This window comes from Vulpes vulpes, chromosome X, assembly GCF_048418805.1.
Source record: "Vulpes vulpes isolate BD-2025 chromosome X, VulVul3, whole genome shotgun sequence".
Lineage (NCBI taxonomy): Eukaryota > Metazoa > Chordata > Mammalia > Carnivora > Canidae > Vulpes > Vulpes vulpes.
This window is the reverse complement of record NC_132796.1, coordinates 32,756,194-32,773,711: the sequence shown is the minus strand read 5'-3', so window position 1 is coordinate 32,773,711 and position 17,518 is coordinate 32,756,194. Positions and strand designations below refer to the sequence as shown.

The following is a 17,518-nucleotide window of genomic DNA, read 5'->3' as shown; positions in this document are numbered from 1 at the left end:
GACCCCAGAGAGCTCCCTTGCCCCTTTCATAATGTGAGGACATAATGAGGACACAGGCTGCCTATGAACCAGGAAGCAGGTCCTCAGCAGACAACACACCTAGAACCTTGATCTTGGACTTCCTAGTCTCCAACACTGTGAGAAATAAATTTCTGTTGTTTATAAGCCACCCAGTCTATGTCCTTCTATTACAGCTGTCTGGATGGTCTAAGACAAAGTATATATGTGTGTGTATTTATGTAGGTATAAATATATGTGTATGCATACGTGTACAGACATAGATATACAGATATTTAATACAATATGTACAATAGCAGAAGGGGAGTAAAGGGATATACAGATATTTAGTACAATATATACAATAGCAGTAGAAAGGGGAGTAAAGGGAGTTAAAGGATTTTAAGAACCTGGTATTACCTTAGAAGAGCCAAAAGTACTAATTTATATTGATATTAGATTTATTTTATTTTTTTTAAAAGAACACAATGCGGGACTCAATCCGGGACCCCAGGATCATGCCCTGAGCTGAGGGCTCAATCACTGAGCCACTCAGGTGTTCCTAATTTAATAAGTCAAGAATGTATGTTATAATTTCTAGAGTAATCATTAGACAAGTGATGTAAATGTTTAAATAACAGAGAAATAGAAAAAATACTTAGACAACCTAAATGAAGGCAAATAAATAGAAAAAAAGAATGGAATAGATGGGACAAAGAGTAAACAGGTGGTAGATTTTAAGTAAGATATATGAGTAATTTTGTTAGTACAAATGGAATAAGTATTTTAATTAATGACAACTGTCAGACAGGATTTAACACACACACACAAACAATTGTGTGCTACTTATAAAAGATACACCTTAAATATAAGGAAACAGATTAAAAGTTAAAGGGATAAAAGAGAATTTACCAAACATGTACTAAAAGAAACACACAAAAAATGCTGTTGCAGTCATAACAACAAACAAAGTAAACTTTAAGGAAAAAAATCATAACTAGAAATCAGGATGGAATATTCATAATGAAAAAGGTTTCTGTACACCCTAAAAATATCACATCCAAAATATTTAAGTACTCAAGACTATCACTTTAACATATATAAATCAAATATTATCAGAATTAAAAGGGTAAATAGAAAATCCACAAGCATTGAGAGAGTTTAGCATATATCTCTCTCCATATCAGAATACAAAGATAAAAAAGAGGTGGGGGTTCAATATTTACAAATCAATCAACATGATACATCACATTGATAAGAGAAAGGATAAAAACCATACGATCATTTCAATAGATTCAAAAAAGCTTTGCCCCTTGGCTGCTGTGGATAGTAGGCTGGATATTTCATACTCATCTTGCCAGTAGCCCCAAACATCTACAGATGGCCTTAGGGAAATGCGTCTGCCTCCGATAGACGTGTGGAGTCAGGTGGGACTTAAGTGAAGAAAAGCTTGTGGGTGGTTTTCAAACGTAGGAAGAGATCTCCTTCTGTGAGGCTTCCAATTTTACCATTTTATAGTTTTTAAAACTAAAAATGCCATTCTCTGTCTCTATTTTGTTTGTGTATGCTCGCTCATGCATCATCATTTCCCACCCCTGAATTCTACAAAGGCATTGCTGAGCCTGTGTTGGGCTAGATTTTAATTCTATTCTCTATCCTTGAATTTCATTTTATTTTTAAAGATTTTATTCATTTATTCATGAGAGACACAGAGAAAGAGGCAGAGACATAGGCAGAGGGAGAAGCAGGCTCCCCGCGGGGAAGTTGATGCAGGTCTCGATCCAAGGACCCCGGGATCACGCCCTGAGCTGAAGGCAGATGCTCAACTACTGAGCCACCCAGGTGCCCACTATCCCTAAATTGTAAACACTCTTATCTTTTTTTCTTTCCCCACTCCAAGCCCTTCAGTCATCGAATCTGGCTTTCCACACCAAGGCAAGGAACTCACGCGACTTTGGCACAGATAGTACACTTCCAGCTGCCATCAAGGCCCGAGACCCGACACTCGCTGCACACTCTCAGTGAGCAGGTCCGGCACGGGTCTCCTCGGTCAAATATTAAGCCCAGGTTTCTCTGGCAGTGAACACAGACTCTGCTGGTTTCTTGCTGAGTCTTCCCACTTCTACGTTTTGCTTCTAAGAGTTCATTTTTCAGCTTCCTGGAAGGAGAGAGAGAGAGAAAAAATACTTAAAAAAAGAAGTAGACAGGAGCAGAGTTCTCTTTATTTAAGAGGTATTTTCATTTGGAAGAATACTTGAAAGAATCAAGTAGTCAGAGCCAGATACTTACAGAGAACATAGTTTCTCTCTCTCGAATCAACAATCCTTTGATATCAGTAGTTGAAAAACATATCGTTTGTGTTTTGGTTTTTTTTAAACACAACATTTTATGTATTTATTCATGAGAGAGACAGAGAGAGAGAGAGAGAGGCAGAGACACAGGCAGAGGGAGAAGCAGGCTCCATGCAGGGAGCCCAACACGGGACTTGATCCTGGGTCTCCAGGATCACAGCCTGGGTAGAAGGCGGTGCTAAGCCACTGAGTCACCCAGGCTGCCCTCGTTTGTGTTTTAAATGAATTCTGACATCCTCCACTAGCACTACTATTTTGTTATTAGTACTTATTCCCACTCTATTCTAACGTCTCCAGTATATCTTTAATACCATCACACTGGAGCACAACCCACCTGGCAGCTTGCACAATACTATGTTCCTTACCCGTGTGGATATACTACGTGAAGCAAGAGTGGTAAATCAAACATGGCAACACTACTTGACGGGATGAGCACTGGGTGTTTTTCTGTATGTTGGTAAATTGAACACCAATAAAAATTAATAAAAAAAAAAAAAAAAAACATGGCAACACTGATACTTCCCTTAAGTAATCCAATAAAGAGTTTTCTACAAGGATATGTCCCACCACTTCAGATCTAAACGTTTCCGCTTAGCATTTGAGGCTTTCTAACAACTTCCAGTGACCTCTGGTCTTTGCTGTCAGATACACCTATGTTTGAATCTAGGTTCCATCATGAATTAACATCCACTATGGCAATGATTCATCCACTACACTTTGGTCTCTTGATTTCTAAAATGGGGGTAATAATGCTCTTACATGATTGTTCTGAAAATTAAACAAGATAATATATGTAAAGGTACCAGCATGGTTCCTGGCATATACTAAATAACTGCTAGTTGCATGGCCCTTCTTTTACTACCTGACATGTAATTTTTTAAAAAATATACACATTAGAAATGGGCTACTCAAAGTGATGCAACGGTGCCACCAGGGAACTCACTGGGAATGCAGAATCTCAGGCCCCACTTCAGACCTATTGGATCAGATTCTGCATATTCACAAAATCACACCAGAAAAAAGGTAATCAGAGCCTGAGTAGCACAGCTTTGGAACATTTGGGCTCAAATTTGACTATACGCTGGAATCACCTAGGAAGATTTTAAAGGATATGGATTCTTGAGTCTCACTCTTCCCTCCCCATCTGGACTCTGATGGCATTTTTTTTAAAAGTGTGACTATTTTTTCTAACATACTGCCAAATTTGGAAAACGCTACTGTAAAAGATAAGTTCATCTCCACTTAAAAGTTTCAAAGGGGGGATCCCTGGGTGGCGCAGCAGTTTGTCACCTGCCTTTGGCCCAGGGCGCGATCCTGGAGACCCGGGATCGAATCCCACATCGGGCTCCCGGTGCATGGAGCCTGCTTCTCCCTCTGCCTATGTCTCTGCCTCTCTCTCTCTCTCTCTCTCTCTCTCTGTGACTATCATAAATAAATAAATAAATAAATAAATAATTAATTAATTAATTTTAAAAGTTTCAAAGGCAGGGATGCCTGGGTGGCTCAGCAATTAAGCCTCCACCTTTAGCTCAGGGCAGGATCCTGGGATCTGGGATCGAGTCCCATAACGGGCTCCCTGCAAGGAGTCTGCTTCTCTCTCTGCCTATGTCTCTGCCTCTCTCTGTCTCTCATGAATAAATAAATAAAATCTTTTTTTAAAAAAAAGGTTCAAAGGCATGCTATTCCTTATTACTATTGATCTCCAGTCCCTTCTTTTTTTTTTTTTTAAAGATTTATTTATTTGAGAGAGAGAGCAAGAGAGCACATAAGCAGGGGGAGGGATAGAGGGAGGCAGAGAGAAACTCCAGCAGACTCCCTGCTGTGCTATTCCTTTACATATATTATCTTGTTTAATCTTCAGAACAATCATGTAAGAACATTATTACCCCCATTTTAGAAATCAAGAGACCAAAGTGTAGTGGATGAATCATTGCCATAGTGGACAGTTAATTCATGATGGAACCTAGATTCAGATCATGACCTGAGCTGAAACCAAGAGTCAGATGCTTAACAGACTGAACCTCCCAGGCGCCCCTCCAGTCCCTTCTTGAACACAACATTTCTATGTTCCAGAAAAAAACAAACATCCCAGAACCATTTCACACATCTCATATCATTTCCTTTTCCATTTGTGATACTGAGCTTTGTTATGCCAACCAGACTAGCATCTCCTCTAAAGCAGGAATGATGACTTGACTTTTTTGAATATACTGTTCATGACCCAACTCTGTGTCAGATTATAAGGTACTTAAATGTCATAAACTTTTTATTATCTATTTGGAGCCTTCAAACTAACTTGTGAGATATTATGTCATTCATGTTAAAGACAGTGAGTAGTATACATAAAACCAGAAAGTAGGTCTTTTAATTCCTAGCCTATGAGAGATTCCTAAATGGGGAATTTTAAAAGGGAGGAGTAAGGTTTCTTTTAAGATTTTATTTATTTATTCATGAGAGACACACAGAGAGAGGCAGAGACATAGGCAGAGGGAGAAGCAGGCTTGCTGCAGGAAGCCCGATGTGGAACTCGATCCCAGGACCCCGGGATCATGACCTGAGCCAAAGGCAGAGATGCTCAACCACTGAGCCATCCAGGTGCCCAGGAGTAAGGTTTCTAAAACCTTTGATTAATTGTCTCCTTCATTCATCTAATGAGCATTTCTTGAGTGTGTACTGTGTACCAGGCATTCTGGTATTCAGAAACAAAAATGAGTCAAAACAGAATGTCTGCTAAGGACTCCCATTATCCTCGATGTTAGTCAAGAGGAGGACTAACTAAGATAATTCATGTATTACAACAGGCAGACTTAGAGAGTGCTCTTAAGTTCTCGTTCATATCCACCAAAACACAAACAATAACCCATAACAAATTTTCTTAATCCCTGACTTAGAGCTTACTAAGTACCCTTATGTCCTTTTGTGAACAACCAGCTTAATGAAATTGAATGTAAGAAAAAGTCCATACAATTTACTTTTGAAAACTTGCAGAAGCTACAAGCTTTAAAATAACAGAATGAGTCCTCATTTGAAAACCACAAATGCATTATCTAAGGAATCACAACAGATGTTTGAACATCTCAGGGTACAGGAGACATAAAACATTACTTATTTGAAATCTACAACAATGCATGCAACAATGATAAAAAGAAACCAAAGTGATTAAAATGGGTAGAAAAAGATAGCAATCATGGACAGCAGTCCTATCTGAATGGACTGGTGGGCTAAAGAGCAATAAACCAAAAAAAAAAAAAAAAAAAAAAAAAAAAAAAAAAAAAACGGGTGTTCCAGGACATTCCAGTGGCAAATTCTCTTCTGGAAAAAAAATTCCACGATCAGGTGCCTGAATCACTTCAACTTACCAGTTCCTTAATCACTTAGTGGTTCCTCAGAGTGAGTGAAACCACTTAGAGAAATTATGGCCATAAACAGAAACATTTTTTAAAGATCTTATTTATTTATTTGAGAGTGTGTGTGTGCATAAGTTGGAGGGGTAGGGAGAGGTAGAGGGAGTAGCAGACTCCCCCCTGAGCAGGGAGCCCAACTCAGGGTACCATCCCAGGATCCTGAGATCATGACTTGAGCTGAAGGCTTAACCGACTGAGCCACAGGGGCGCCCAAAGTAAAACATTTTTATTGCATCTTTCTTTGTGCTTTACTGACAACAGTCTATTTAGCAATCAGGCTTCACCTATTTCAGTTCCTGAGTCTGAAAAGACTTGGGGCCCCATGTAAATCATGCCACAAGGAAGCAAGAATTTAAATGTCACAACACACTGGTTGGGAAATTTCTAAGACAACTAGTGCTAATTGTCCCACATTTACTGGGAGCTCTCTCTGAGACTGGGAAAGGATGGGACGAATTCCATAGGCTGGCACCAAATACTAAACAGCCCGATCTTTCAGATCTCTCTTAGAAATTGTCCTAATTTAATCGTGCCTAGGATAATTTACATGAAAAGGACATAGCCATTTGCAGACACCCCAGAAGAGAAAGGTTAAAGGGAGGGAATTGGAACTGGGAGAATTGGTACCAAGGTATTGGTATTGGTATAGGGAGCCCAAAGAGAGGAATAGGATGGGAGATGCCTTTTCCCTCTGCTTTACTACCCAGCACTACAAAGCAAGGTAGGCCTTCTTTGGCTCCTGCATTGCTGACCCAGTCTGAGAAAGGCCTGTGAGGAAGGTGACTTTCTGGGCGTCAAGCACAGTATCTGTTCATCTCTTGCACCCACATAGCCTTGAAATGCTCCTGGTTCCAAGTAACAGGCTTAAAAATAGGCTTCATTTTTTGCCCACATAATAAATTCAGGATTAGGCAGTTCTTGCATTAGTTCAGCTGCAAATCAGGTCATCAAGGACTCAGGATACCGAAGTCCCTTCTCTTTAAGGTGTGGCTTATTGGGGCACCAGGGTGGCTCAGTGGTTGAGCATCTGCATTTGGCTTAGGGTGTGATCCTGGGGTCCTGGGATCAAGTCCCACATGGGCCCCTGCCCGCAGTGAGCCTGCTTCTCCCTCTGCCTATGCCTCTCTCTGTCTTTCATGAATAAAGTCTTCTAAAAAAAAAAAAAAAAAAAGTGTGGCTTATCATTGTTATGCAAAATGGCCAGCCAGCTCCAGAATAGCATCCTCCTCTAAGACAAGAGGAAGGAGCAAGCTGTGTCAGCTGTACTTATCTTTTAACAAAAAACAAAAATTGACTTGTGATTCCCTCTATTAGACTTCTCCTTAGGTTTCCCTGCACAGACAGTATCATAGCACCACCAATAGCTGCAAGGGAAGCTGGGAAAGTGGAACAAGTCAGATGGCACATCCCTGCCCTCTTGACATTAAGTGTAATCCTGTGACTAGCACTGGTCCCTGAAATGTGGTATGTGGTTCCATACCACTCACTTTAAGAGCAAGTACACAGTTTACCTCATACTCTTGTCTTTGCATGGAGAATGGCAATGTCCCAAATAGTTCCTGCTCTGTAAGTCTGAGTTCTAGTCTGAGGCCATACAGCATGGATGACAAATAAACCTTCATTGTTTTAAGCCACTAAGAGTTTGGGGCTGTTACTGTAGCAACACTTAGTCCATCGTGTTCTTTGGCTGGCTGGGTTTCATCTGACTTCCCTATATCCTTTTTAGCTTGCTTTTACTGCTGCTTCCCCAGAGAGCCTTTCTCTGACCACCAAATCTATAGCCAATATCCATCTTATTCTCACTCACAGAACTGTGTTCTTTTTCTTCATAGCACTTACTGTAATTTTTAATTGTATATTTATTTGGCTGTTTTTACTCACCAATTCCTCCATCAACTTCATGAGGGCAAGACTCTTCTGTAGTGTTTAGCTATACATTTTACAGCACATAGCCTAGTGCCTAGAACATAATAGGTATCATTTAATTGAATGAATAAAAGAAAGCATAAGCACAAGCTAGCAAGTGCCAGAAGAGGAGGAGGAAGGAAAGGAAGGAGAAAAAAAGAGATCAAGAGTGAAGGGAAGGAAGGAAAAGTCAGCCATGCTGCTAACTAGATGTCACTGGGCATTCAAGTTAACCTCTCAGTTACTTCAACTTCAAAATAAAGATAATGATTCCTTATATTATCTTCATCCAAGGGTGTTTGTAGGAGGCAGAGGCAATAAAGTATGGTAGTGTGCTCTGTGAATTATAAAGCCCTTTACAATATGAAGCCATCATTATTAAAAAGAGAATGAGAAGAGAAAAATGTACAATATTGGGTCTGTTAAGAATAAAGTCAACCTGAAATTGGCTAAAACTGAGATCAAACACATTCTGAAAAAGTAATTCAAGGCTGAGAAAACTACAAAATGTTCTCAATTACTCAATAAGGACTTCCAGAGCTTTTTCTATCTTCTTGAACTTCATTCCTACACTGTTGTTCAGAAAGAAAAACGATTTGATTCTTGCCAATATAAAAAATCTAACCAACTGCTCGATTTGTTCTTGTGTGGAGAAGAGCAAAGAGTGTGGGAGATGGGAAAAGTGTAGTAGAGATAAATATGGCCCCAAATCAACTGTTAGAAACTGATGAAAAATTTAAATTTAAATTTAAAAAAGTTGAAGACATTTAATACCCACTAACACAGATTCTTTATTTCAGATGAACTCAGGGGGCGGGGGCGGGGAGGGGTGCTCTCTGTTTTTAAAATATCAGTTTGTTCCTTAGATTTCCTTGTTGTTACACAGATGTGCTGATATTAACATGCAAATTGATGACCTATTTGTAATTGAAATCTTAAAGACTGAAGAGATGAACTATCTCAGCTGTAGTTAAATGATAGAATCTTTTCACTGCTATATCCTGGTGATACACTGAATTCATTTTTTCCATCCCATCATCAAAAATGTTCAATGCATTACAAAGACTGCTTGCTTTATCACTGCATAGACACACTCCTTTCAAATCAGGAATTGCTTTCATTAAAATTCCTGTCACATTTGTGTGGCATTCTTTTTCTTTTGTTACCCTGTCTAGACTCAATTGTACCGAACATTATTTTGCACCAAATAAGATGGGAATTTTGGAATGGAAGCAATTAGCTGCCTGGAAGAGGAAGCTATAAATAACAATTCACAAAGCATCTTTGATTCCTCGATGCCTTCAACAATCCCCCATCTCATCTGGGGGAACACATCAAAGCCCAAGAGAGATAACACAACGCAAGGACTGTATAGTGGCCCAGAGCATAGGGCTCTGAAGGCAGACTGCCTAGGTTCAAACCCTGGCTTTGCCACTTATCATATCACAAACTTTAAGAAAATTACTTAACCTCTCTGTGCCTCAAAATACTCTTTCTGCAAAAAAGAGTCATAATAGCTGCAACTTCATAAAGTTTTTATGAGCATTAGGGAAGATGATGTTGTGAACACTAAATAAAGTGTTAAGCCCAGCTTGACATGGAGTATTATGGAATCGGCAATTCTGGTTCTTGTCTCTCTATATCTGTTCTCTTCTTCTATATTAGTGGCATGTCTAACTAGGCTCATGGCCCCTCAGAATAAAGACTACATTTCCCAGTATCCCTTGCAGTTAGGTTTTGTTATAGGACTAAATGTTAACTGATGGGATGTGATCACAAATGATATAGACAAACTCTAGGTCAGGGCCCTAATGGGCAAGGGATATCCGTTTCCCTTGAACCCCTATTCGCTTCCAGAGGCTGAGATGAAAACAGAAGAGTGAGTCATCTTGGATTACGAACTAAACTGTCAAGGTGGTGGCACAACAAAAAAGACAAGGTGCCCAGACCCATACTATAACGGAGCCACCAGAACAATATCACAAAGCTGTCAATCAATCCAGGCTTTTCTATTAGAGAGCAATATATTCCCATCTTATTTAAGCTATTATTATAATGTGTCTCTGTCACCCATAGCCAAAACTATTTTCCAACAAATATGATACGAACTCAGTAAATATTAGGTCTTTTCATTATTGTCCACTTACAAAAATGCTGTTCTCAGGTTCTGCTTCAGATTCTGCTGCAAGGCCTGCATGCTAAATCCTTCCCTAGAACTAGCGTTTGATATTCCTTTAAGAGAGCAAAACCACAATGACTGATGAAAAGTATTGCTAAACCAACACAATGAGACAAAAATTACTGAAATAATATATGCCAGCAGAATACTGTCACAGCAGCCTGATGCCGCACAGCTCCTAGCATTCCTATCTTTCATTCGCATCCAGAGGCAATGCCACCAACATTGGGCTGGGGCTAGTTCATAATTGCCTAAGGAAAATCCAGGGAGGGGGATCGGATCTCCTTTCTCTACTCTGATTATAAAAATACTTCTTTCATTTTGATTGTAGCTTCTGTGTGCAGAACCTATTATTAAAACCTAAACAGGGATCCCTGGGTGGCGCAGCGGTTTAGCACCTGCCTTTGGCCCAGGGCGCGATCCTGGAGACCCGGGATCGAATCCCACGTCAGGCTCCCGGTGCATGGAGCCTGCTTCTCCCTCTGCCTATGTCTCTGCCTCTCGCTCTCTTAGTGCTGAAGGCAGGCGCTAAACAGCTGAGCCACCCAGGGATTCCCGACAAAAAAAGAACTCAAAGAGAACATGTTGCCCTTGAAAAATCCCTTAAAACTGCTTCTGCTACTGAATACAGGCACACAGTAGTTTTAATTTTTGTAAACACAGAGCTGACATTTATTCTAAAATGTCTATAAATTGAATTTGTATAAACTAAATTATTTTAAATGCAGCAAGGAAGGACTTACAGGCTCAGCAAGGACAGTTGTCAGTCCTTAATTTTTCCCATTTTACCTGTTTAGGTGGTGCTTACAGGAACTCATATTTTCATAGCTAAAGGTGATTACAAAAAAACACTTCTGGCAGTTTTCCTAGTTATCAGTAGCCGTACATAGTACAAGGGATGTCAATCACCAAAATTCATTGAGGATGAATACAAATATCATTTTCTTTATGTGCTATTTTTTTCTTATATGCTTCACTGAAATTCACCTCTGATGACTGCTTTCAGATTCCATGAAAAGGAAGATAAGATCTGTTTGGAGTAATTAACAAATCTAATTAATAATTCTTAATTACATCCATTTTTTCAGAATGCTTATTTTTTTTCCCAATATTCCTACTCTTTTATACCAATAAAAACTCCAGGGCAGCCCTGGTGGCTCAGCAGTTTAGCATTGCCTTCAGCCCAGGGCCTGATCTTGGAGACCCAGGATCGAGTCCCACATCAGGCTCCCTGCATGGAACCTGCTTCTCCCTCTGCCTGTGTGTATCTCTCTCTCTCTCTGTATCTCTCATTAATAAATAAATAAATATTTTTTAAAAAACCCAAATGTGAGTTAGTCACATGGCCACCCAGAAGAAAGAACACATTTCCCAGTTACATATCCAAGCTCCCTTGTAGCTAAGTACAGTCATGTGACCACATGGTGGCCAATGCAATGAAAGCAAGGTCATCTGTGAAACTTCTCCAAAATATCGTTAAGGGAAGGGAACCTTTCTTTCTGCCCTCGGTCCCTCTCCCTGCTGACTGGAATCAGGACAGTATGACAAGCACTGGAGCAGCCATCTTGGACCATGAGGTGTAACAAAGATTGTCACCTTGACCAAACTTGAGACAGGTTCCTCTGAGGTCTCTCTTTGACTAATCTTTGTCCTTGAGCTCTGTCTTTGGCTTGCATAGCCCAGATTCAGCAGGGATCCTGCCAAATCAGCATAGTAAGAATACTCCTACTCTTGATATGTTACCTTGGCTTGCTTTCAGTAAGAGTTTTTCCATTCATTGACCCCCTCACTCTCCTCATTGGCTATAAATCCCCAGCTGCCTTTGCTGCATTTGGAGTTGGCCTGGATCTCTCTCACCTATTGCCATAGCCTTTTGTTTTTAATTTTTTTGTGATAGTCTTAAAATGTATTTCAATAGTCCTGAGTAAAAAGTCTTCCTTACCATTTTAATACATGTCAGAATAACTTTTTAAAAAAGATTTTTTTAATTTATTCATGAGACACACACACACACACACACACACACAGGCACAGGCACAGAGACACAGGCAGAGGAAGAAGCAGGTTCCATGCAGGAAGCCCGATGTGGGACTGGATCCTGGGTCTCCAGTATCATGCCCAGGGCTGAAGGCAGGTTCCAAACCGAGGAGCCACCCAGGGATCCCCAATTTTTTTTACTTTAACAGATATTAGCCCATGTTGAAGATAGCAGACTAATCAGGTAGAAAGATCCTGGGTCTCTGATGAGCATGGAGTCATCATTATGAGCCCCAACTGCTTTCCTCATGACTTGATCAAGGCAAAAAATGAAATAAACTTCTCTCTTATTTAACTCTCCTCTACTATTATTTTGGTTTTCTGACGCTCAGAGATGAACTTACCCTAATTTCTACGCCCATAAATAGTATGCATACTATTACAGAGGTAGGGGAGAATGCAAATCCTGGCTTTAAAATACTGTTCATAGCATCTTTTAAAGATATAAATTATTTACATTTTATACAAAGAATGTATCAATTAAGTTTGAGTCAATGTGAAAGTGGAGATTTTGCACAATCCAATAGAACACAATTTTGCTTCTGTTAGATAAGAAGCTAATTCACGTCCAATTCTATATCTTGTATGTCCTCAACGAATACTCAACGAATTTTTGCTGAATCTTAGAAATGTATCTCCCAAATATGACAAAAAGAATTCATACACATCTATACTGAAACAGCACTAACACTCAATAGTAAATGGACAAACAACATGAATAAAAAAAATCATGAGAGGAAATAAAAATTGCTTGCAATCATGTAAAAACACTAATAAACACATAAATGCAAATTGACATAGGACACTATCATGTTAGTAAACATTTGTAACAACAATTTTGATGTTAGCAGGGGTATGAGGGAATAGTATAATAAAAAGAAAACTGACACATTTCTGGAAAACAAATTTTCAATTTTAAAGAAATATAAAAAAATAAAATAAAATAAAAAATAAATAAATAAATAAAAGAAATATAAATCAAAATATGAATTACAATATAATAAAAAATTAAGACAGAAGACTTACGAATAAGGATTTTCAGGGAAATTGAAAATATTGTACAACCATGTTATGAAATCTCATCCAGCCAATAAAAATTATGCATCTAGAGAATTTTTAATATGACAAATTTTCATTAAATAATATTAAACAAATATAGAGAATATAAATTATATGTGTAATATGGTTCCAGTTATGTGAAAATTATATGTATACACAAAAAAGTAACAGGAAGGAACTTCAACAAGTAGAAACTGTCTCTGGGAAGAAAGTTCAAATTACATGTATTTTCTAATTTTCTATAATGAATATATTACTTCTATAATGAAAATATATCAGAAGATATTAAATATTTAATTGGACTGAGGATTTCTAATACAAAAAAATATTGTAGACATTGATGCCCTTTACAGATCCTAGTGATTTTAAACACTTTAGAAAAATCCTGTACTATACAAAAGTTTCATTAATTTTAGACATTTGCAGGTAATGTTTGAGTTATACTGAATTTCTCTGCAATGAAATGATTGGGAAAATTAGTAAATATGGGGCAGCTGGGTGGCTCAGTGGGTTAAGCATTCAACCAGATTTAGGCTCAGGTGGTGATCTCAGGGTCCTCAGACTGAGCCCTATGTTAGGCTCTGCATTCAGTGGAGAGTCTGCTTCATTCTCTTTCCCTCTCCCTTTGCCTCTCCCTCTGGTCAAGCACTCCTCTCAAAAATAAATAAATAAATCTTAAAAAAAAGAAAAATTAGTAAGTGCATGTCAGCCTACTAATACAGATTTAAATTAAACCCTAATTTCCATTAATACATAAATATTCATACAAACTGTTGTTATAGAACGGTCACATGCCTGAAATCTAAAATGTTACAGGTGACTTTTCTATTAGTGAAGTTTTCACTTGTATATTTCCTTAGCTATAAAATGCCTATTTTCCCATGAATAGAGTTGGTATTCACTTAATTAAAACTTCCCTAATGAACTGACCTACCTGTGGAGGGTGAGTCCTCTTCACTCACCCTCCCAGGCCCAACAACCTACCCCAAGAACAACGCAGGCTCTCTAGGTCTTTGTTTCTTCAATTTACAGTAAAAAGGAATGGTAGTTTCCTGGATGTGAGTGCAAATTAACCCATGCTGTCTCTATACCATGTCCTCTATACCAATCCTGGTTAGAGCAGTATACAAGGAAAGGAAAAGGTTACTGAAAGGGGAATTTGGAGAAAAGTCAAAGGCATGAGAGAGACAGACAGACAGACATGCTATATAGCATACACACACATTCTGCATAGGTGACTATTTTACTTATGACTACAGTGACTGTATTATTTCAAACAAAAAAAAATATGGTCTAGCAAGTATGTTTACTTATTTGGATAATCCAATGTTGGAAACATCACTCAATATCAGGTATTTGTGGCCCTTTCCCAAGGTGAGCCCTACAAATAAGAATTACTTGGATGCAAGTGCTGTAGAATCAAAATTTAAGTTACTTCCTCTATATATGTGTGTATATATGTAAATTCTTAAGTTCTTTGGTAGGAAAACCTCCAAGGTTTTAAATTCTTTTAAAGCAGAGCTGGATTTTCTTTTTTCATTTCTCTGTGACTCAAAAAAAGAGTTTAGGTTTTATAAAGGAGCCAGTATGTTCACACTGGGAGTTTCTGTTAATCCATTAAGAAGCTTTGTGGCAATTCTATTAGGATTGAAACAAAATGTTTACCAAACTAGAAGTCCACTCCAATTGTTCTCCCAGTGTTTTATGGGGACAGTGAGCCTTTAGGCTTTTCAGAAGGTGAAACTAGTTTTGTTCTTTTTTTTATATAATAAAATTATTTTTTATTGGTGTTCAATTTGCCAACTTACAGAATAACACCCAGTGCTCATCCCATCAAGTGGCCCCCTCAGTGCCCGTCACCCATTCACCCCCCCCCACCCTCCTCCCCTAAACTAGTTTTGTTCTTAGTGGTAGTGATAAGATTTGGAAAAACAAACAGCTCCACACATCAAACATTTGTAGAGTATTAGAGGATATTATTGCTTGGTACTAACTGGTCTCCTTAACTTCCAGGCTGAATGTGTAAGTCTAGAAATCACTTTGAATCCATTTGAACCGAATATTTAGCTTATCTGTAGGACTCCGTGTAGCCAATTTGAATACACTTTCCCCCCTCTGTTCCTCTCTTCTTCTCTCTCCTTCCCGATCCTGTTCTAAAATGATGGAATCAACCACATAAAAACAAAGCCGTAATGGGAATGGCTGTTTCCAGGCTGGGCTCTGCAGTCTCTTGATGACACTAAACTCTGGCTTGCTTAGTGGCCCATCTCGGTGGAGCCAGCTGTGTGGAACAAAACATAATACACTTGCACTTTGATTTCAGTATGCCTAAAGACTAAAACAGCATGAGGAACTCTTGTCAGTTTTCACTATAAAAGCAATGCTTCAAATAAATGTCATGGCAACTCTGGATAATGTTACACAGCTTATAGGTCACAACTGTCCATAAATACCAGGCTGACGGAATGTTTTCTGCTTTGTTCCATTTACCTGAGAGTAAGGCTATGGGTGGACCTCCAACGGGGTCTTACAGGTGCCCTCAGTGCATAAACATCACAGCAGAGAGGAGAGGGAAGCAATATGGAATGAAAGAACCTCACTGCTGTTGTTTACCAGTTTGACCAATTATTTAGTAAATGCTAGTTGCCACAACTATAGTACATCAGAAGAGTACATACCTCACAGATGACATGGGGGTTCAATGAGGGATATTTATAAATTGAGTAATACATTCTCTGGTGTGAGGTAGGCATTGAATAGTCTACTATTCCTTTTTCTGGCCCCCCTGAAGGGTCAGATACATCTCCCAGAGGTTAAAAGTGACCAAAGAGGAGCATGTGAGCTCTGGAGCCAGACAGTGAGGCTTCAAACCACAGTTCGGCCACTTACAGCTATGCAAACTTGGACAAGTTACTGGATTTGGCACATCAGTTTGCCATCTGTAAATGGGATAGTCACAGTTCTTATCTCATCAGGAAAATGAATTTGTAACCTGTCCCTCACAATTTCGCAGAACCTTCTGCTAGTTCTTGGTATTTTCTCTACCTCATACTCACTGTACTGTTCTTCTAGAGAGGCAATGAAACATATTTAAGTTGTTCCAGCACATTAGTCACTACAGACTGAGGGAGGCATAAAAATATCCTGGAGATAGCAGGACCCTGTGAAATCATCTAACCTCCCAGGCAGAAGCCCATGTTCTATCTCTGATAGTTGATGGGTTCTAGTCCAACTCCATCTTATCTCTTGGACTATAAAAGTCCCGCTGCTCACTAAGGTGGCTTATCAAGGCTTTTAGGTGTCTATAGTTATTCCCAAGGCTACAATCTACCAAGGTGTTGTTTTCAACACCAAAGGTCAACAAATTACAGTCCTTGAGCCAAATCCAGCCCACCACCTGTTTCTTGTAAATACAGCTTTATTGGCCATACCCATTTGTTTACACATTGTCTATTGCTGCTTTCATACTACAATGGCAGACTGAAGTAATCATAACATAGAATGCATACCCTGTAGAGCCTAAAATATTTACTATCTGGCCCTTTACAGAAAAAGTTTACTGACCTCTAGTCTGCACCATGAACAAAGCCTGATTCATGACTACAAACTTCTTTATGTTTATGGATCCAACAAACATTAATATAGTGTCTCTGCTCATCTTTATTTTTTTAAAGATTTTATGTATTTGAGAGAGAGAGAGAGAGAGAGAATGAATGAATGAATGAGCAGGGGAGAGGGAGAAGCAGGCTTCTTGCTGAGTAGGGAGCCTGATGCGGGGCTTGATCCCAGGACCCTGAGATCATGACCTGAGCTGAAGGCAGATGCTTAACCAACTGAGCCACCCAGGTGCCCCTCTGCTCACCATTATTATTCCAATAATAAATACATAGCATTTGGCCTATAGAAGGTTCTCAACAAATGTTGATTACTTCTGACTCTGGAGATTATAGGATGCCTTGGGCTGCATGTAACAGAAAATCAGACTCAAATCGCTATAGGTAACATGGAAATATATTATATTGCTTATGGAAGAAGCCCAGGAGTGTGGCAGGTTCTAGTATATCAGGATGTTGATAACAATTTTCTGTAATTATTTTGGTTCAGCCTCATCACTGTGCTGGTTTTCATCCTCAACAGCAACAGTGATAACGTTTCACTGAATACGTCCAGTGGGAAAGAGAATCTTCCACAAATCTGGGCTATATGTTTGAGTGGGTCATCTTTGGTCTCATGTCTACCTCCAGACCAATGTTAGTTGCTAGAGGAATATTAGTCAAGGGATGATCAAATATATTTTAGAAATCCACTGCTGGTGCTGGGCAAAACCAAGATTTGGGTAGGGAGGAAGAAAAGAGAAATGTATGCTATAAGGCAACTCCCAGAGTTCATTACTGAGACAGGCCCAAGAATAGGTGTCAAAGAGAACATTAAGTCCAGATATGTTTTCATGCATTGTGGCCAAAAGAAAATGAGATCTTCTCAGTAAGAATAGAGCCCCAATGAACTGCTAAATTTATAAACTGAAGATTTCTTATATAGGCCAATAATACCACAAAGTAGACATTTAACAGTATTTGTTTTTAGGT

At 39.0% G+C, this 17,518-nt stretch overlaps 1 protein-coding gene across 20 annotated transcripts in view; it reads right to left on the bottom strand.

Annotated features, from left to right (window-relative positions):
* The window catches only part of SYTL5 (synaptotagmin like 5), a 232,873-nt gene that overhangs the window by 78,174 nt on the left and 137,181 nt on the right, over window positions 1–17,518 (bottom strand). For all 20 annotated transcript variants that reach the window (XM_072744795.1, XM_072744802.1, XM_072744791.1 and 17 more), the window contains exon 3: window positions 1,946–2,155. In XM_072744795.1, coding sequence (XP_072600896.1) covers window positions 1,946–2,155 — 210 coding nt within the window. The remainder of the gene's footprint in view (window positions 1–1,945; window positions 2,156–17,518) is intronic.